This window comes from Eimeria maxima, genomic scaffold (assembly GCF_000499605.1).
Source record: "Eimeria maxima Weybridge genomic scaffold, Emw_scaff143, whole genome shotgun sequence".
Taxonomy (NCBI): domain Eukaryota; phylum Apicomplexa; class Conoidasida; order Eucoccidiorida; family Eimeriidae; genus Eimeria; species Eimeria maxima.
The window spans coordinates 15,223-35,774 of NW_013563505.1; the positions used below are offsets into that span (position 1 = coordinate 15,223).

Sequence of the window (20,552 nt, forward strand, 5' to 3'; positions counted from 1 at the left end):
TTAGGGTTTAGAATCTGTGGTGTAGGTCTTGGGACCATTGGTGTATGGTTTAGGGTTTAGGGTGGTGAAGTCGGGTCTGCTCCCTAAGGTTCCCGTTCAAGGGTTTAGGGTTTACGGAATCTAGGGTTTAGGGTTTAGGGTTTCTAACCGAAATTTCGTTTGGAGGCTGCATTTGGAGTATAAAAGTGTTTAAACGATTAATAAAAAAGAGAAAAAAGAATAAAAAGGGATACATAAATAAAAATAGTAATTAAATAAAATAAATGACGAAGAAATTGACGTCAATAGTTAGGAAATTCAGAAGCGGAAGCCGCTGCTGCTGCTAAACCCTAAACCCTAAACACTAAACACTAAACACTAATATGGCTATAAACCCCACAAAAGAATATATTTTAAATATATTTTTGTATTTGTTAATTGTTAAATATAAACATTTTCTCTTTAGATTTCTATTAAAGTATTTCTTCCCTTAACACTCCCTCTCTGCCATACACACATTAACAACCGTGCATGCACAAATTAGGGTTTAGGGTTTAGGGTTTAGGGTTTTAGAGCTGCTGTCTATAGTAACCACATATTTCTCCACAAAATAAGTAAATTAAAATATGTAACTAAAGGGTTTTAGAAGGAAATATAAATATTGTGTTATTTTTATTAGACACCTATAAAGAACAACACAGACTCTTTGCTGCTGTTAATGCTGTTGCTGCTGTTGCAGCAGCAGCAGCAGCAGCAGCAGACTAAACAGAAGAGGGTTTAAGCGGTTTTATTCGTCATACAATCGACGTGTGTGTTATTATCTCTTTCTTAACAACAACACACAATAGTTGTATTAGTCGTTGTTTAGTCAAAAGGGCAGCAACTGCTGCTGCTGCTGCTGCTGCTGCTGCACCTGCTGCAACAGCCCTGCTGCAGCAGCTGCTGCCGAGATGCAGCACGAGTTAGCCAGATATAGATAAAGCAACTCAAGACGTCATCAGGTCAAACCATTTGCTGCTACTGCCGTTGCTGCTGCTGCTGCTGCTGCTGTTCTAGCGGCAGCTAGCTAGCTAGATCTAGCTCTTAGGCATTTGTATTTCTCTGCACCAGCTAGCTGTCCTTTATATTGATAGTAAATGGGTAGCTAGCTGACATTAAGTGTCTGCATATAGATATCCATTGGTAGGTAGCTAGCTGGCCGTCTGTATTACTGCGCAGCTAGCCGTAGCTAATACCTCTAGATACGAACTGTAGCTAGCGGTAGCTACTAGTTGTAGCTACTAGCCGTAGCTACTATCTGTAGCTAGCTGTAGTTAACTGTAGCTAGCTGCAGCTAGCTGTAGCTAGCTGTATAATAACAAGAGAGAGGGTTATAGAGGATGGATTGAATAAAAGGGTAAGGAAATAAACATGTACTTGTTGTTAATTATAAATATAAGAAAAGAAGAGGACAGAAAAGAAAAGGAGAGAAGAAAAGAAAAGAAAAAAAGAAAGAAGAAGGAAAATAATTATACCCCCCCTAATGGTTGTAAATGTTTATGTATAGGGTGTGGGGTAATAGAGGTAACAAGACTAGCAGTAGCATTTGCTGCTGTGGGGCTTTTTGCTGCAGTAAATGCATGCGAAGAAGGACAATATATAAAAGGGAGATGAAAGGATAAAAGAGGAGACCCTTTATAATTACGATGGGTCTCTGATTGCCATCGTAGTTGCTGCTCAGGGGTAGACTCTAATAATATATCAGGACGGACACGGGATCGAACCGATCCCAACGATCCCGATCCCGATCCCACACACGATCCCGATCCCACACACGATCCCGATCCCGATCCCGATCCCGATTCCGCAGGGTTCGAAGCCACAAGAGACTCAGCAGGAGGAGCAGACAGTGTCTGTTCTCTGTATAAAGATTTGCAACAACAACAACAAGAAAGGAAGGAAAAAGAAGAAATAAGGAGACAGAAGAAATAAAGGGACAGAAGAAATAAGCAGGAAGGACAGAAGTAGACACAGAAGGAGAGGAAACAAAAAGGACACAGAGACGGAAGAAGAGACAGAAAGAGAGGAGGCAAAAGGGAGAGAGGGACAAAAGAAAGGACAAAAAAAGGGATAAAAAGGAGGCAAGAAAAGGAAAAGAGAAAGAAGGAAAGAAGGAAAGAGAGAAAGAAAGAGACAGAAATAGATTAAGACAGATAAACAAATGCATAAAAAGAAAAAGAATAAATAAAAGGAAATAAAGAAAAGAAAAGAAGAAAGAGAGTTATAAGGAGACACAATAAAAGAAGAAAAGGACACAACAAACAGGAATATAAATAAACAAATAAATAAATAAATAAGTGTATACCTGCATGAATCTCCTAAGAATTTGCATGCATTAGATTGCAGGAGAGGGAATTGTTGGAGATCAGGTGCAACACGAATACGATGTAGATAGTATTGCTGCTGCTGCTGCTGCTGCAGCAGCAGCATCTGTTTAGGCATTTGTTGCAATACTTTAGATAAGGAAGGAATATCTAATTGTTTATGGAGGTAAGACTCCCCACTTAGTCGCCATTTTCCTTCAAATGTGCTGCTCTCTGTTCGTCTTCTTTCTTTGCTGCTGCTCATACAACAAATCAATTATTAATATACATATATATAAATAGGAACAAGTGGAGTCTCCAGATAGAGGATATTGCTTGTTGCTGCTGCTGTTGATGCTGTTTATGCTGCTCACGTTGCTGCTGTTGCTGCTGTTGCTGCTGCTGCTCCTGTTGTTTCTATAACAGTTACATAAGGAACAGCCTTCATATGTCGTTATTTTCTCTTTTTGTATAAATATGTCCGACTTCATACAACATTTAATTATATATTATTCATATACACATACACATTATATATTACTTATTATTCTCTAAAGGAATATTTATGACCATAAACATTACTTTCTGCATACCTCCGCAAAAAAGAGCAAAATACAGACTCATCCCGTACTTAGGGTCTATGGATAAGGGTTTAGGGCTTGAGAATGTGTATTTTACTTACCATTTCCAGGTGCTGGTGTCAGCGACCGGAGCAACGAGAGGAATGGGAAGTTCTACACTCTCTGCTGTACTTGGCATTATGTTGCTTATAGGTGCGTATACACCTGAATAAGCTAGTAGCCAGTTTAAAGGCGTAATAATAACAAACCCCAATAAACAACCAGTTAAGATGGATGATGACTCCCAGTCGTTGCAACTAATTATAATAGAAAAGAAAAGATAAGAAATATAAAGTCATTATAATATGTGTAATAGAAAAGGAGCTCATTGATTGTGCGTATGCAAGGTCATCGAGACCCCCTGGGGCCCCTCCCTCTTGCTATTCAAGTAATAGACTTGTGTTGGTGTACAAATTTCGGGAATTTTTAAGTTGCAAATTTTGATTTAAATAACTGTATTATTTAATTTTTTATTCACAGACAAGATAAAAGAACGTTCCTCCCCTCCTTGCTTCGCCACCGCCGCTGCCGCCTGCCAGTAGCAGTCGGCAGCCAGCCGCAGCCACAAGACAGCCACAACTACCAGCACAACTCTCTCTTGCAACTGTTGAATAACAGGAAAATAATAGAAGCAAAGAATACTAGATAGAAAGGAATTTTTATAATTTTAAAGAGTTTAAATAAAATAAATAAGGGCCTGTATCCAGGCACCCGTGCACCGCCGCGTAAGTCAGCAGTCAAGTTGACGATCGATCATATCATGGTGGGTATTTGCTGACATTTAATGATGCTGTGACAAACGAAAGGGTCATTTATGTATTAATTAATTGGATAAAAATAAGAAATTAGGAGTGTATAAAGCGTTGTCTGTTACAGTTTATAGATACAGAGAAGCCAGAAGGAAGAAGAGGCATATACTAGTTCGTTGGGAGGAGTAGTTCTAACAATTAACTGCAGATATTACCGCAAAAAAGATCGTATAATCGCGTAGACAAAGCGTATAAAGAGAATTTTCTTCTTCCCGCTTTGAAAAATGAAGTGTGTGCGTGCGCTTGCGTGCGTATTCATTCTTGATGGAGGTGTCCATACACCCCAAAGTTGAATCTGTACCGCAGGTGTAGATCAGCTGATATACCATATATACTGCGTTCAGAACATTTAAACTGCATTAATTATGAATATTTAATTCTTGAAGGAAAAGGATATATAGAGAAGAGGAAGAAGGATTCTTGACGATGTTGATCAAATAATGATGGAGCCAATTTATAAATTGACGCTTTCGTGCTCGTTACCTTCGACAACTTCCTCCTCACTATCTGAACCCTTGGCGGCTTCTCCTTCAATATATTCAAGATATTCCTCTCCATATTCTCCTCCTTCGTCCTTGCTAAGCTTTCCATTAAAACTCAGACCAACAAGATCCTCTTCATCTATCTGGAAATCGTCATCATATACTGGATCGCTTGCTCCTACATTCCTACGGTGACGAAGATGCTGCTTCTGAAGGACTCTTGCCCTATTCTGCATCTGAAGCCATCCATTGATACCACTCTGTCTTTGATGAATATCTGCCTCCGTAAGATCGGTCTCATAGTCAACAGTTGTAACAGGACCTGTAAATTCTCTATGAACAAATGGTCGCTTTCTTAGATCATCAAAGTTAATTGGTATACCACGACGTCTCTGACGATGTAATCCTTGAATACGAAGACGCTCCGCTACAGGATGATCCGCCTCTTCACGTAATTCAAGTAGTAGTGGGGGAACCTCTAAATATGTGCCACGACCACCTAAACTGTATAATATCTTCTGACGCTCGCTTGCTGACATCTTCTTATTAGTCTCCAATAAATCACGAGACATCGCCTCATTTATATCCTCTAAAGCACCACGATAGCGTGGCCTAAATATACATAACATACACAAAAAAGTGTAGTTGTATACACACAAAGTATAGTTGTATATACTATATATATGTATATGTGTATATTGGTGTGTAGAAAAGAGTAATACAATATTCAAAAATAAATGAATGCATGGTAATGCTAGGTAACAATTAAATAAACGAACAAAAAAACAAACAAACAAATGGGGGAAATGGGGATAAATAAAAACGTACTGAAATGCCATTCGCCTCTCAAAAATACGTGAGAGAGCTGCATTATATTCCTCTAATTCTGTCGCCTCATCCGATGCAGCCTGAATAGATAAAAATGAAAAAAAAAATGGGCATAAATGATGGCGGTGGGTATATTCTAAAAGGGAATAATAAATTAAGGAAAACAATAGCAACAACATGAGAGGTCAGCAGCAAAAGCAGCAGCAGCAGTGGCAGAGTACTAGTAAAAAGCAGGGAAAAATTGACTAACGGAGGTATTAGAAGCGGCATTCCATAAAAGAGGTAATGCCTGTGCAAGACCTTTGTTGCTGTCCTTCGACTGTTGCTGTTGTTGTTGACGAGGAGGATTTCTAGGGGGGCCAAGACGACCTTGTTGTGGTCCCTCCTATATACATATACACATATACATGAAGAAAATACATATATAAATTAATATAAAAATACATACAGGTATATTTAATTATATATTATGTTTGTGTATAAATATCCAATCAAGGTGTATAAGATCATTATCCTCCTCTAAAGAAGATATTGTTGTTAAATACAAAAAAAAAATATATGAAGAAACGTCTATGTGGAGTATTTAATAACTTAAACCTTTAATTAATCGTTACAATTATATCTGTTTTGTTTTTATTATTAGTTATTTATTTGTCTTTTATTATTATTATTATTATTAGTTAATTGGTTGTTGTTGTCCATTGATTTAACAAACCTTTTTCTTCTTGGGATCATTCTTGGATTCGTCTGCTGAATTTGAGTTTGCTTCTCCTTCTCCATCTTTTCCCGATCCTCCTCCTCCTGTGGATCCTCCTCCCGACGCCCCCCCTGTAAATCCTGTTCCCGATACCCCGCCTGTTGACCCTCCGCCTATCAACCCTCCGCCTATCGATCCGCCGCCTATCGATCCGCCGCCTATCGAACCTCCGCCTAGTGACCCTCCGCCTATTGAACCTCCGCCAAGTGACCCTCCGCCTAGTGACCCTCCGCCTATTAAGCCACCGCCTATTGAGCCACCGCCTATCGAACCTCCGCCTATTGATCCTCCGCCCATTGATCCTCCGCCTATCGAACCTCCGCCTATCGATCCTCCGCCTATCGATCCTCCGCCAATCGATCCTCCTAAGAATCCTCCTCCATGGTTATTTCCCCCCATGTTGCTGCCTGCAGCAGCAGCAAAGAGGAGAGGGCCATTATGTACGCTGGAGGAGTTGGGTGGCCCCTTGATTGCAAGGAGGAGCACCACCGCCCAGCTGAAGAGAACGGAAGAAGAAGGGGGCATCCTTAATAACCTTCGTGTGCCCCTCGGGTGTATAAATAATAAGGAAGGGAAGAAGATAGTGTGGCAAATATAAGAAAATTAATAAAAAAAAAACAAAAAAAAAGGAAGAAATATAACGCCACGAATATAAGAAAAAAAGAGGAACAAATAGGAATAAAAACAAACCGATTGAGTCGTATAATATGTTGTATTATGAATAAATAAAGGGTTAATGCCTTAAATAAAAAGAATATAATAAAAGGAGAAGCATTAATTTCTTCTTTCCTTTTTTTTTCTCTTTTTTTCTCCCTTTTCTCTCCTTTTCTCTCCTCCGTGAGTGAGTCTAGTATATATGGCTTTCTAAGGGAGGAGGAGGAGAGATGAATTCAATGCTCCTTTCTTTATAAATAAATAAAAAAAAGAATAAATAATTAATAAACAAATTGAATAAAAAAGATGAAAAAGAGACAAACAAAGGCAAAAAAAAGAGAACAAGCTGCTGCTGCTGCTGCTGCTGCAGCAGCAGCAATTGAGCGGCGGGTGTTGCGTTCTCTCGTCCCGTGCGAGGAAGGGAGCGCTTCTTCTTTATTTATTTATTTATTTTTCTTATTTTTCTTCTTTTATTCTTTTATTTTATTTATTAACATTTATTTAATTCATTATTATTCTTTATTTTGTACATTCATGCAAGAAGTTGCAAGAAAATAGGCGTGCTAGCCGCTCCTCTCTTCTCCATCATAATAAAGCCTAGCAGCAGCGGCAGCAGCAGCAGCAGCTGCTGCTGCTGCTGCTAGGGATGATGACGATGTTGGGGGGCCCCTGTATGTATGTATGCATGCGCATTTATACGAATAGACAATAAATAATAAAATAATAAATTAAATATAATTAATAATGTTTTTGTTTCCTTTTATATTGTAGATAACGATGCAGCAGTAACACTAGCAGCTGCTGCTGCAACACAAGCAACAGCAGCAACAGCAGCAGCAACAGCAGCAACAGCAGCAGTCTTGAGGCCCTATCGAAGAGAGGGGACCTCATTACCTTATTAGATAGTTTTTTATTATAAATAATAAATAATTATTTATTTTATTAATTATTTTTCTTTTATTTTGTTTATACAGATAAGACAGTCTTGCCAATATAGGAAATACTGCATTAGGGTTTAGGGTTTAGGGTTTAGGGTTAGGGGGCCTCGGTTAACAAAAGACACTCAGAACAAATGGAACCCAACACCACTACCATGTGTAGGCATCCGTGCAGCAGCAGCAGCAGCAAGGCTAGCAGCAGCAACAGCAGCAGCATGTGACAGCAGCAGGAGGCAGCAAGCATGCGTGGCAATACACAGCTATTGCTGCTGCTGCTGCTGCTGTTTTTGCTGCTGTTCCTTGCCTTTCCCTCTTGTGTCATCTGCAGCACTTACTGGCCTCGTCATCAGCCACTTCTCTACACCACACACACGAGCAGCAGCAGGAGCAGCAGCAACATTGCTAGCAGCAGCAGCAGCAGCAGCAGCAGCAGAAGCAGAATTCCTGTGTGCTTCTCTTACTGGCCTCATACATCCTGTGGTACTATCCGTCCATGCAGCTCGCGGGCATTACTTAACTCGCAAGAGGCAGCAAGAGCAGCAGCAGCAGCAGCAGCAAGGGTAACAGCAGCAAAACCAGCAGCAGCAAGACTAGTAACAGCAAGGGGATCAGCAGCAACAGCAGCAGCAAGACTAGCAGCAGCAGCAGCAGCATCATCTTGGGCGGATGATGCAGCAGGTGTCCCACCATTCGAAAGGAGCCTGCAACAGCAGCAGCAGCAGCAGCAGCAGCAGGAGCAGCAGCAGCAGGAGCTGCAGCAGGAGCTGCTGCTACAGGAAGAGGAGGATCAGCAGTATGAGGAGATTTTTGCTGCTGCTGATGGATCAACAATATATGCATTAAGCAGCAGAAGCAATTGTCCTTCTGCTGCTGCTGCTGCTGCACAAGGTGCTTCTGCTGTTGCAGTATGGAGGGTAAGTGGCCCTCTTGCTGCTTTCGTGCTGCAGCTGCTGCAGCTGCAGCAGCAGCAACTGCAGCAGATGCTGCAGCACATTCGTGAATGTCCATCCTGCAGCAGCTACACAGGTATATGCCATGTACACCCCCCTCCCTTAAGCAGCAGCAGCAACAGCAACAGCAGCAGCAGCAGCAGCAGCAGCAGGTGCTGCTGCAGGTGGTTATCGTTGCCTGCTGCTCCTGCTGCTGGCCGAGTATTTATTTCTCCTTTATTTAATTTTTTTAAGGAAGGAGAATTAATTGATGAATCTATTCTTCTTTTCTTTAAGGGGCCTAAGTCTGCTACAGGTAAACCCTAAACCCTAAACCCTAGACCCTAAACCCTCATTGGTACTCTCTGTAGGTAGGTAGGTAGATACGAGGAGAAGGATAGGCAATAACAATAATAGATTTTGTCTTTGATATTAGCGGCACACTGCCATGCATACCATCCTAAATTAGTGTTTAGGGTTTAGGGTTTAGGGTTTAGGGTTTAGGGTTTAGGGTTTATGGTGTATACAGGAGAGGATGTAGGGGAGATTCACTCTCACGGGGGTTTGGCGACTTTGAGTGTTTTGTTTGATTTGTTTAAACAAATTGAATTAAATTTATACCCAATAGATTATAATATAATTAATAAAATAAATAAAAAAGAAGAAAAAAAAGAAGAAAAAAAAAGAAAAACATTAAAAGATATTTATTCAGGATTAATACAAATAAATAATAATCAACAAACCCTACAAATTGATGGGTTACAACACCTGCTGCAGCAGCAGCAACAACTGCAGCAGCAACAGCAGCAACTGCAGCAGGAACTGCAGCAGCAGCAGCAAACCAAATGCTCCTGCTTACATCGTCTTCTTAACCTTCTCCTAGACAGATTCATCGCACAGCAGCAACAGCAGCAACAGCAGCAGCAACAACAGCAGCAGCAGCAGCAGGTGCCGTCGCAGGCAGCAGGCAACTCAGCAACAGCAGCATCACCAGCAGCAGGTTGCGTCTGCTGCTGCAGCAGAAGGGATAAAGGGGGGGCCCCCGTGGGGGCCCCCTTAAAGCGACATATTCGTTTAGCAAATAGAGGAGAATTTGCTCTTCGCTCTTTTTTAAATGGGAAGAAAAATGTCCATCAATTGCATGCGCTTGGGGCCCTACTCAATGTAAACCCTAAACCCTAAACCCTAAACCCTAAACCCTAAACCCTAGATTGTGAAGGATAGAGGTATTGGATGTGTCCTGTACCCCTATAAACCGTTGGTGTAAGAGTATTAGACCCTTTTCTGTAGAGTCCCAACTCTTAGGGTTTAGGGTTTAGGGTTTGTGTGCAGGCAGGAGGATCTAATGAGTTATCTATTGCTGCAAAGGGTTTATTAGGTCGGAAAGAAAGAGAAGAAAGAATACAAGGATGGATTAGGGTTTTGCTTGAGGGTTTAGGGGCCCTAGAGGCAGCACTGGCTATAGGGGATGATAGAGAACAAACAGATTCTGCTGCTGCTGCTGCTGCAGCAGCAGCAGCAGACCCTGCAGCAGCAGCAGTACTAAAAGAACTAAGAGAAGAACGCAACAAACTTACTACACAAACACAAATAGAAGAAGGACTCTCCGTCCTACTCCTAGGCCCTCCTAATGCAGGTGAGAAACCCTAAACCCTAAACCCTAGAAACCCTAAACCCTAAACCCTAGAAACCCTAAACACTAGAAACCCTAGAAACCGTACTAAACCCTAAACCCTAGAAAGCGTATCCTATCATCTCCTAGTGCAGCACCGCTCGTCGAAGACAGCCCCTCTTCTTACGCCTTTAACCCTGTTGTCCAAACCCTAAACCCTAAACCCTAAACCCTAAACCCTTTTTGTGGTGTATTATCAGGGAAAAGTAGTTTATACAATATATTATTAAATAAAGAAGCAGCAATTGTATCAACAGAGGAAGGAACAACTCGTGATCTTCTTAGGAGTTCCCTTTGCTGCAGCAAAGAAGGAAAAGGTCTATTTAAGCTACAGCTAACAGATTGTGCAGGACTAAGACCTGCTGCTGCTCCTGCTGGTGCTGCTGCTCCTGGTACTGCTGCAGCAGCAGCAGGTGCTGCTGCTGTGAGTCCTGTTGAAATAGAAGGTATGAAGCGCTCTATAGAGGCAGCAAGAGAGAGCGATGTCCTCCTGCTGCTCTTGGCGGCTTCCCCGCAGCAGCAACAACAGCAGAAAGAGCAGCAGCAAGAGGCGCAGCTGCAGCATCTGCAGCAGCAGCTGCAGCAGCTAGGGGAGGCATTAAAGGATATAATAAAAGAGGGAGAAGAAAAGAAGAAAAAACCCCACATCTTTATACTTGTTAACAAGACGGATCTACTATCTAATCAAAGCAGCAGCAGCAGCAGCAGCAGCAAGGGAAGCAGCAACAGCAGCAGCAGCAGCGCTTCATTGTGTGTGGGTAGTGATCCTCGTACTGGTGCATCTAGCCAGCAGCAGCAGCAACCGCAGCAGGATGCAGAATCCTCAGCAGCAGCAGCAGCAGCAGCAGCAGCAGCAGGGGATTTGCTGCATCGTTTAGATAATAGTATAGATAATTTGTTGCCAATTAGTGTTTTGCCTTTTATTTCTTCTTTTAGGGTTTACGAGGGTTTACATCAGCGTATATTACCTATTTCTTGTGTTAATAAACTTAATCTGCAGCAGTTGCTGCTGTCTATACAATCCATCAGCAGCAGCAGCAGCAGCAACAGCAGCAGCAGCAGCAGCGGGGGAGGAGAGGCATTATTCTGCCTACAAAGCGAACGTATCCTGCTGCAGCAGCTAGAGGAAACCCTCGAGCATTTCTTAGGTATAGAAGAAGCTCTTGAAGAAAAAGTTGAAGACCTACAGTAAACCCTAAACCCTAAACCCTAAACCCTAACTAAACCCTAGACCCTAAACACTAATGCATTTGAACCAGCCATACAACCAGTGCTTAACAATATTCATAAACCCTCGATCTCTCTGCAGCAGCAGCAGCAGCAGGTAGCAATGCCTCATGCCTACGACCTAGCTGGGGAAGGGTTTAGGGTTTAGGGTTTAGGGTTTGGGGTTTAGGGTTTGCGTGCAGCTTCGCCTTACATTTGCTAAGTAAATTAAGAGGCATCAAATGGAAAACAAGAGAGGCAGTTGAAATAATTCAGAAAAATTTCTGCCTCGGCAAATAATTAGGGTTTAGGGTTTAGGGTTTAGGGTTTGTATCGCTGGACCATAACACCCTAAACCCTAAACCCTAGAAACCAACCCTGTAAGACCTGATTAGGGTTTAAGGTTCCCATCGTTGCAGCGCAACACCATAAACCCTTAATGCCGCAACAACCTTACTCTTTATGACCTGATTAGGGTTTAGGGTTTAGGGTTTAGAGCCGTCCTCTTATACAGTTGACGACTTCGTGAGGAGAAACATCGCCACATCCTCCATGCGGTCAAACGTCTGAACACAACACACGCCAAACCCTAAACCCTAAACCCTAAAACCCTAAACCCTAAAACCCTAAGCCCTAAACCTCCCTCCCAGTCTCAAACCCTCAGTGAGGGTTTTACGATATACAGCTTTGAAGACTTCTCGCAGCGTTTGTGAATCTGTAGGGTTTAGGGTCTGGGGTTTAGGGTTTAGGGTTTGTTACTCGAGTCCATTGATCCACATGGAGGCTTTCAACTTGATAGGCGACTGCCTGTGTATCTGCTGCACCTGTTGCTGCTGCACTTGTTGCTGCTGCTGCAGCAGCAGCAGCAGCAGGAGTTGCTGCTGCTGTAAGGGAGACAAGCCATTGCAAGCCTCTAGGGGTCCCTGATCTTTTTAGGGTTTTGCGAAGTCGCCGCGCCTCGCCAATTGGCATTTGCCGCGTCTCGCACTGAACACACAATTAGGGTTTAGGGTTTAGGGTTTATGAGGGTTTACGAGGGGTGCCCAGGGTTTAAGTGCTTCCATGGCGCAGGGACACTCCCTTTAGGGTTTATTATGTCGAGGGTTGGGGGTTTTCCTAGGGTTTTTGATTTTAGGGTTTTTAGGGTTTAGGATGGTGATTTAGGGTTTCCTAGGGTTTAGGGTTTAGGGTTTCGTAGGGTTTAGGGTTTACCTTCAGTCCGTGTTTTAACAAGAGGGCTCTAAGATGAAAGGCCGCATGCAGCAGCATCGGCTGCTGCTGCTGCACACACAGCAGCACTTGCGGCAGTACCCATCCAGCAGCAACATCATGGAGGTTGCTGCTTGTGCTGCTGTTGCTCATGCAGTAGCTGCTGCTACTGCTGCTGCTGCTGCTACTGCTGCTGCTAGCACTACTACTACTACTACTACTGCTGCTGCTAGCACTGCTGCTACTTTGGCTGCTGCTGGCAGTGTCACAGCTGCTGCGTTTGCTGCCGGTGTTGCTGCTGCTGCTGTTGCTGTTGCTGTTGCTGCTGTTGGATTCGTTCCATACTGGAGTGAGCGCAGCAGCAGCAGCAGCAGCTGCTGCTGCTGCTGCAGGGGACTCTGGCTGCTGCTGCTGGATCTGAAGCAGCCTAGAACAGAGACAGTCAATATCTACTTCAACAAAAATAGCAGCAGCAGCAGCAGCAGCAGCAGCTGCTGCTGCTGCTGCTGGCCCATCTCCCCCTTTAGCCTGGCGCATAAGTCTATCGCATCTGCCACCAACAGCAAACACTTCTCTAAATTTTGTTTGCTGCTGCTGCTGCTGTTGCTGTTGCTGCTGCTTATTGTATTGGTATTGTTGTTTGTGTTGCTGCTGCTGCTGCTGCTTGCTCGGCTGCTGCTGCTGCTGCACCACAGAACCCAAGATACAAAAGAAGAAGCCGCTGCTGCAGCTGCTGCGGTCTACAGGCAGCAGCAACGTAAACACTAGCTGCTGCGGCCCTTCGAAACCCTCAATCTCCTGCAGCAAATGCTGCAGCAGCAGCAGCCTCTGCAGCTGCTCCTCTACGCAGCGGTGCAGAGGTGGATCCATTATATCTTCGTCAGCTACCTCCGATGCAGCAGCAGCAGCAGCAGCAGAAGCAGCAGCAGAAGAGGAGGAAGCAATTGACAACTCCTCAGGCTCCCGCTGCCGCAGCAAAGGACGCGCAGCAGCAACAAACTCGGATGCATCCTCGCTGCACCACCACACAGCACAAACCCTAAACCCTAAACCCTAGTTCAACAGGAGAACTCGAATCCCTAAACCCTAAACCCTAAACCCTAGGCAGTAAACATGAATGCAGTTGCACACAGAGAAAGCCAAACACGCAAAACGGAATAATGTACTGCAAGCACTCGAAACCCTAAACCCTAAACCCTAATTCCTAAACCCTAAACCCTAAACCCTCTTACTGTGTGAGGGTGAGAAGCTTCCACAGTCTGCTGCATCGATTTCTGAGGTCTGCAGAGGGCTCCTGCTCTGCCCACATCATAGCTGTGTGCTGCTGCTGCTGCAGCAGCAGGTGCTGCTGCTGCAGCATCTCTGCTGCAGGAGAAGCATCAAAACTTAATGCCCCTACTCTTGCTGCCTCTACTGCCTGCAGCTGCTGCAGCAGCAAACCCTCCGTCAGCAAGCCAGCAGCAGCAGTTGCTCGTAGCCATACATCTAATGACATAACAGATTCAGGAGCCACCTAAACACACACCAAACCCTAAACCCTAAACCCTAAACCCTAAACCCTCAATCGCAATGCGGTGTGTGTAGAGAAGGAAGCGAAACGACCGGTGTTTGTTTTAGAGTTAATAATTCCGAATTAGGGTTTAGGGTTTAGGGTTTAGGGTTTAGGGTTTATTACATCGAAGGCGAATTCAAGTATGACGGGTAAGAAAGCCGAGCATGTCCATAACATAGTAAAATATTCATGTGGCTCCTTTCCTGCTGCTGCTGCTGCTGCTGCAGCAGCAGCAGCAGGTGCTAATATATCTGCAGCAGCAGCAGCAGCATCTACCTCGAAGTAAGCTGTCAATACACCCGAAGAAAGTTCTAAGGAAGATGCCCACATATCAATAGATGGTGCATGCAGCAGCAGCAGATAGACACAAGACACGGAGGCTTGGGGCTGCTGCTGCTGCTGCTGCTTCCTGCTGCTGCGGTAACTGCTTCCTATATAACATGCCTTTTGTACTGGGGATCTGCTGCTTGGAGGATCTTCTGCTGCTGCTGCTGCTGCTGCTGCAGCAGCAGCAGGTAATATAGCAAAGGGCAGCAACATAGGAGTTGCTGCTGCACCTAATACTCTATATACAGAACCAGGGAGACATAACCCTTGTTCTGTCTCCTTTTTTGCTGCTGCTGCTGCTGTGTCTGCTGCTGCTGCTGCGGCTGTACTTGCTGCTATCGCTGCTGCTGCACCTGCTGCTGCGGCACTTGCTGCTGCCTCCGTTGAACGACCATTCAACGAACCGCTGCTCTTGCTGCCGCTGCTGCTGCCGCTGCTGCTGCTGCTGCTGCTTTGTGCCCCAATGGACTCTTGGGACATTTCAGCAGCAGCAGCAGCTGTGTGGGTTTCGGCCTCCCTCTCTGCAGCAGCAGCGGCTGCTGCTGCTGCTGCTGCTGTTGCAGCTGCATTTTCTGCTAGATCAGCAGCAGCAGCAGCAGCTGCTGCATGCAAATCACTAATTGCTAAGCCCGCATAAGGAGAGAGGCAATTAAAAGGAATAAATAATTCAGGTAATCCCTGCTGCTGTGTCCCTCTCCCCCCTTTGCTGCTGCTGCTGCTGCTGTTGCTGCCGCTGCTGCTGTTGCCTGTACTACTGGTTCGTGTATTAACAGTACCAGCAGCAGCAGCAGCAACAGCAGCCGCAGGACGCAGCAGCGGTAGCTCAAAGGGTCTAAAGACCCCATCAGAGAGACAAAGAGCAGCAGAAGCAGCAGCAGATAAACGAGGAGAAGGAGACAATATAACATTACCCCTAGGCGATGAATCCCCTCTCCCTTCACCTGTATACACACCAAACCCTAAACCCTAAACCCTAAACCCTCGCTGGTGAGGGGTGTAAGAGAGCTTTATTGGTCTAATAAGAAGTGTTTTAAGGGTTTAGGGTTTACATATTAGGGTTTTAGTAAATATACCTCTAGGAGAGGATCGTTGATTGTGCAGCAGCAGCAGCAGCTGCTGCTGCAGCTTAATACAACTTTGTAGATAAGAAAGGGGTTTAGATCTATCCGTGCAGCAAGGCAGCAGCACAGGAAATCTTTTTAATGGGGCCCCCCTCTGCTGCAGCAGCTGCTGCGACTGCTGCAGCAGCAAATCTATCAAACACTGACGCAGCTGTAATGCAGAGGGGCCCCCTTGCTGCAGCACACATATACACACACGAAGCCCTCCCCCGCTGCTGCTGCTGCTGTTGCTATTGCTGTTGTTTGTGCTGCAGCAGCAACACTTTTGGTTGCTGCATTGTTTGTGTGTGTATATGTCAATTATTTCCTCATTATGAAAATTAGGGTTTAGGGTTTAGGGTTTAGGGTTTAGGGTTTGTCGTACAAGAGTAAGTTTATGAGCATCAAAAGAATAAAAGTTAATTAATCGATCTATTGAGACATTTTGTCTTAATAATTGCGCAACTGTCTGTACAGCTTCTGTACCAAAAGGAGATTCTCTTAATAAATGAAGAACCTATACATACATATATATAAACCCTAAACCCTAAACCCTAAACCCTAAACCCTAAACCCTAAACCCTAAATTCTGAATTGTATATCTTAAACCCTTGTCTTAGGTGGGGTTGGGTTTGAGGTGGTATTAGGGAGTTGTGGATACTGCAGGTGGCGGATAATATACATATATAGACACCATGATTAGGGTTTAGGGTTTAGGGTTTAGGGTTTAGGGTTTATTAGGGTTTACGGGTGTGAATGGAGAGATGGTTTCTGTGTCTTTTTCAGGATGTGTGGTATCATTAGCAGCAGCCGCAGCCGCAGCAGCAGCAGCAGCAGCAGCAGCAGCAGGTTTTTTTCTTCCTTTAAGAGCAGCAGCATAAAAAGGTAATATTAATTCCTTAGGGGGGGGAGAAAGAAAGAAATCTAATGATAATACATCTCTTGCTTGTGGTCTATCTTGGGGTTTACGCTGCAGCAGAGGAACAAGAAGATTAGCAATAACACGAGGAACAAAACAGGAAACAAATCCATATAAATCAAAAGAATCTTCTTCCTCTTCTTCTCCTGTTGCTGCTGCTCCTGCTGCTCCTCCTCCTGCTGCTTGTTGCGGTTTTGCTGCTGTTTTTGCGGCTCCTGGAGGTGCCGGGGTTGCTGCGCTATTCCCTGCTGCAGCTCCTGCTGCTGCTGCTGCTGCTGCAGCAGCAGCAGCACGGACTGCAGCACGTTGCTGCTTGTCACGAGCTTTCTTTTGTTTTTGCTGCTGTCTTTGCTGCCTCTTTAACATCTCCATCTCTTGTAGCAGCAGCAATTGTTCTTGTTGCTGCTGTTGCTGCTGCTGCTGCTCAGCAAGTTGCTGCTGTTGTTTCTGTTGTGTATCTATTTCTATCCCTCCTCCTCCTCCTTGTTCTTTTTCTTCTTCCCCTCCCTCCTCCTGTTGTGCCTCCTGCTCCTCCTCCTGTTTCTCCTCCCGTATCTGTTGTTGTTGTTGTTGTTGTTGTTGTTGTTGTTGTTGTTGTTGTTGTTGTTGTTGCTGCTGCTGCATTTGCTGCAGCAGTAGCTGCTGCTGCAGCAGCAACCTTTGCTGCTGCAGCCATGCATTACTCTGCTGAGATAATGCACCTAAGACCAATGATCTCTCCATTGCTGTTGGGAAAGGAATTGCCCACAATTCAAATAAACAAACACCTAAAGAAAATATATCTGCACTCTGTCCATACCTGTATACACAAACCCTAAACCCTAAACCCTAAACCCTAAACCCTAAACCCTAAACCCTAAACCCTAAAAATATCAAATCAACAAACACCTAATGAAAATATATCTGCACTCTGGAGATACCTATATACGAAAAAACAAAGAAAAAATTCGTAAACCCTAAACCCTAAACCCTAAACCCTAAACCCTAAACCCTAGGTATCCCCTAACATCGGGGGGAGTTGGGGAGTTTGCCTATATAGTGTCTTCTTCTTTTTACATCCGTGTTATTATACACTTTAAACCCCCAGAATAGAAATATACATGGTTTAAGATACCTCCTCTAGTGTTTAGGGTTTAGGGTTTAGGGTTTAGGGTTTAGGGTTTACTGGGTACTATTAGCTTGCTCAGGCGCCATGTAGTGCAATGTCCCAACACCTTTGCTTAATGAATTATTTAATAAATGTTTAAACATGGGGGCCCCCAAGGGAGAAGGAGTCGAAGGGGGGGCCCCAAAGGGGCCCCCAGAGGGCCCCCCTTGGGGGCCCCCCTCTAACTCTGCAGGCTGCTGAGGGCGCACAGGGCGAGTTAAGCCAAAATCTCCCACCTGAGCGCCAAACCCTAAACCCTAAACCCTAAACCCTAACCCCGATATAAGGTCGTAGACCCCCCAAGGGTTTATGTTTATTAGGGTTTATTGGTGAGTATATATACGAGGGTTTATTATGCAAAGTGTTGATGAGGGTTTAGGGTTTATTAGGGTTTATATATATGTCTATATATAGGGTTTCCTGAGGGTTTACTGGTATGTATAAGTATATATTTTTGTGTATAATTTTGTAATTAGTGTTTAGGGTTTAGGGTTTAGGGTTTACCTTAACAATAAGAGGTCCTTTATCTGATGGTTTAAGGAATATATTAGAGGGTTTAATGTCTCTATGTATAACATTATTACGGTGTATATACACCACAGCTTGTAATAATTGCTTAGTTATTATCCATCTACATATAACTAAATTCTCTAGTAAACCCTCATCATCTTCTTCTTCCTCTTCTTCCTCTTGCTGCTGCTGCTGCTGCTGCTGCTGCTGCTGCTGCTGTTGCTGCTGCTGCTGTTGTTGTTGTTGTTGTTGCTGCTGTTGATGGTTAGGGAGATGGTGCTGATCTTGATGATCATGCTGCTGGTCTTGCTGCTGTTGCTGCTGGGGTTGCTGCTGCTGTTCCTGCTCCTGCTGCAGTTGCTGCAGTTGCTGCTGCAGCTGCTGCGGCTTATTAAGCAACATACCTGAATCTATTGCCTCTCTTAGTGTTCTCCCTGGGCAATACTCCATTAGTATGTATAAATATCCAGCTACTGCATATATACACAACATAAACCCTAAACCCTAAACCCTAAACCCTAAACCCTAAAACCCAAAACCTAAACCCTAACTAAACCCTAAAACCCAAACCCTAAACCCTAAACCCTAAATACCAAACCCTAAATACTAAAGTCCAAAGCTGGCCCTTCGTCTAGAGAATGGATTGCCACAGACAGAGAAACAATGAACGTGCCTTGTGATTCTAGGGTTTAGGGTTTAGGGTTTAGGGTTTAGGGTTTAGGGTTTACCTTCAGGAAGTTGGGGGTTACGAGGAGATGAGTCATCCTTTGCTGTCTCTAACCACGCATCGTAATACCGTACGATATTCTGCAGCACCACAAACCCTAAACCCTAAACCCTAAACCCTAAACCCTAGAGGTTGTAGACAAGATATATACATATAAAAAAAGGAGACAGAAAAGCAGACAATAAAAGAGACATAAAAAGAGAGAGAAGAAAAGGAGGCAACAAAATAAAATAAATAAAAGAGGAGACAATAAAATAAATAAATAAAAAAAAGAAGGAAATAAATCTTACAGGATGAGAGAGTGCAGCAAGAGTTGCTGCTTCTGCTGCAACACGAAGAGATAAGAAGGAGGACTGCAGCAGCAGCAAATTATTTTCTTCTTTTTTTTCTTTTTTTTCTTTTTTTTCTTCTATTGTTAAGGATATCTTTTTTAATGCAAATACTCCTCCTCCTTGACGTTTACGCACCTATAGACATATATAAACCCTAAACCCTAAACCCTAAACCCTAAACCCTAGACAAACCCTAGATAAACCCTAAACCCTGAACACTAGCTAAACCCTAAACCCTTAAACCACACGCGCAGATACACATTGGCACTTGAACAAGGATACACAAACCCTAAACCCTAAACCCTTGCCTGTATCTCCTACACCCTTTGTCCCCCACCGGTGGTTTTAAAATTAGTGTTTAGGGTTTAGGGTTTAGGGTTTAGGGTTTAGGGTTTACCTTGACAACACTACCAAACCCTCCTTTGCCAATAACATGCAATTCTTCAAATTCGCTTTTGCTGCGGCCATCAACAGTAATTGGTCTGCTGCTGCTGCTGCTGCTGCTGCTGCTGCTGCCAAAGGCAAATGCAGCAGAATCTAGACGTTCTTGTCGTTCCTTCTGTTGTTGCTGCTCCTCTTCATGCTGCTGCTGCTGCTGCTGCAGTTGCTGCTGCTGCTGCTGCTGCAGTTCTTCATCCTCCATATGCGGATGTTGCAGCAAATGTTGACGATGCCGCTGGGCAAAACCCTCTCGTCTCCTTACGTTTCCCCTTTGCTGCTGCTGCTGCTGCTGCCTCCGCTGCTGCTGCTGCTGTTGCTGCTGTTTGTTGCCAGCAGCAGCAAAAGGGAGAGGATGAGAAGGACGACGTACCTGAGCAGCGGCAGCCTCTCGTGACCAAGGAGGTGAGGCACTGTGAGACCGATGCTGCTGCTGCTGCTGCTGATGGTGGTAGTGGTGGTGCTGCTGCTGTTGGTGCTGCTGCTGCTGTTGCTGCTGCTGCTGATAGTATCGCCTGTTGGCGGCTTTGCAACGAACCTGTAAACATATACCAACACACCGCAGATGCTGCAGCAGCAGCAGCAACAACAGCAGCAGCAGCAGCAACAGCAGCAGCAGCAGCAGCAACAGCAGCAGCAGCAGCAGCAACAGCAGCAGCAGCAGCGTACTTGATGGTTAGGAGGTTTTTTTTTATGTGTAATTGTATTAGTATTAACATGCGAATTAATTTTCTTTTTTTTTCTTTTTTCTTCCTCTAATAAATATTTTATTCTTTTTATTAATGCATGCAGTAATATATAGCAGCGGCAAAGACAGCAGCAGCAGCAGCAACAGCAGCAATTGCTGCTGCTACTCATTCTCATTCTATTGATGGGTCTATTGATCTTGCTGCTGCTGCTGCTGCTGCTGCTGCAGTTTATACATTCGTTAGATCCTCTTACACCTCCTGCTGCTGCTGCTGCTTCTCCGATAGAAGCGTGCAGCGCATGCAGCTGCTGCAGGTGCTGCTGCTGCTGCTGCTGCTGCTGCTGCTGCTGCTGCTGCTGTGTCTGCTGCTGCTGCTGCTGCTGCTGC

At 44.4% G+C, this 20,552-nt stretch overlaps 3 protein-coding genes across 3 annotated transcripts; 1 reads left to right on the plus strand and 2 right to left on the minus strand.

Annotated features, from left to right (window-relative positions):
- Positions 1-4,204: 4,204 nt before the first annotated feature.
- EMWEY_00017240 (hypothetical protein, conserved) lies at positions 4,205-6,342 on the minus strand (the record flags this gene model as incomplete). Its single annotated transcript, XM_013477530.1, has 4 exons — positions 4,205-4,844; positions 5,061-5,140; positions 5,311-5,445; positions 5,776-6,342. 4 exons carry the CDS (start codon positions 6,340-6,342, stop codon positions 4,205-4,207), a joined length of 1,422 nt encoding a protein of 473 aa, XP_013332984.1.
- A 1,974-nt stretch (positions 6,343-8,316) lies between these two features.
- Positions 8,317-11,516, plus strand: EMWEY_00017250 (hypothetical protein, conserved; the record flags this gene model as incomplete). The annotated part of the gene is made up of 5 exons (XM_013477531.1): positions 8,317-8,323; positions 8,868-8,875; positions 9,671-9,974; positions 10,457-11,198; positions 11,420-11,516. The coding sequence occupies 5 exons, from the start codon at positions 8,317-8,319 to the stop codon at positions 11,514-11,516; spliced, it is 1,158 nt and encodes a 385-aa protein (XP_013332985.1).
- Positions 11,517-11,722: 206 nt separating this feature from the next.
- EMWEY_00017260 (Wee kinase, putative) lies at positions 11,723-19,682 on the minus strand (the record flags this gene model as incomplete). The annotated part of the gene is made up of 12 exons (XM_013477532.1): positions 11,723-11,782; positions 12,528-13,440; positions 13,658-13,938; positions 14,101-15,245; positions 15,573-15,600; positions 15,790-15,921; positions 16,342-17,122; positions 17,489-17,706; positions 17,975-18,453; positions 18,709-18,787; positions 18,998-19,174; positions 19,437-19,682. The coding sequence occupies 12 exons, from the start codon at positions 19,680-19,682 to the stop codon at positions 11,723-11,725; spliced, it is 4,539 nt and encodes a 1,512-aa protein (XP_013332986.1).
- Positions 19,683-20,552: the final 870 nt, after the last annotated feature.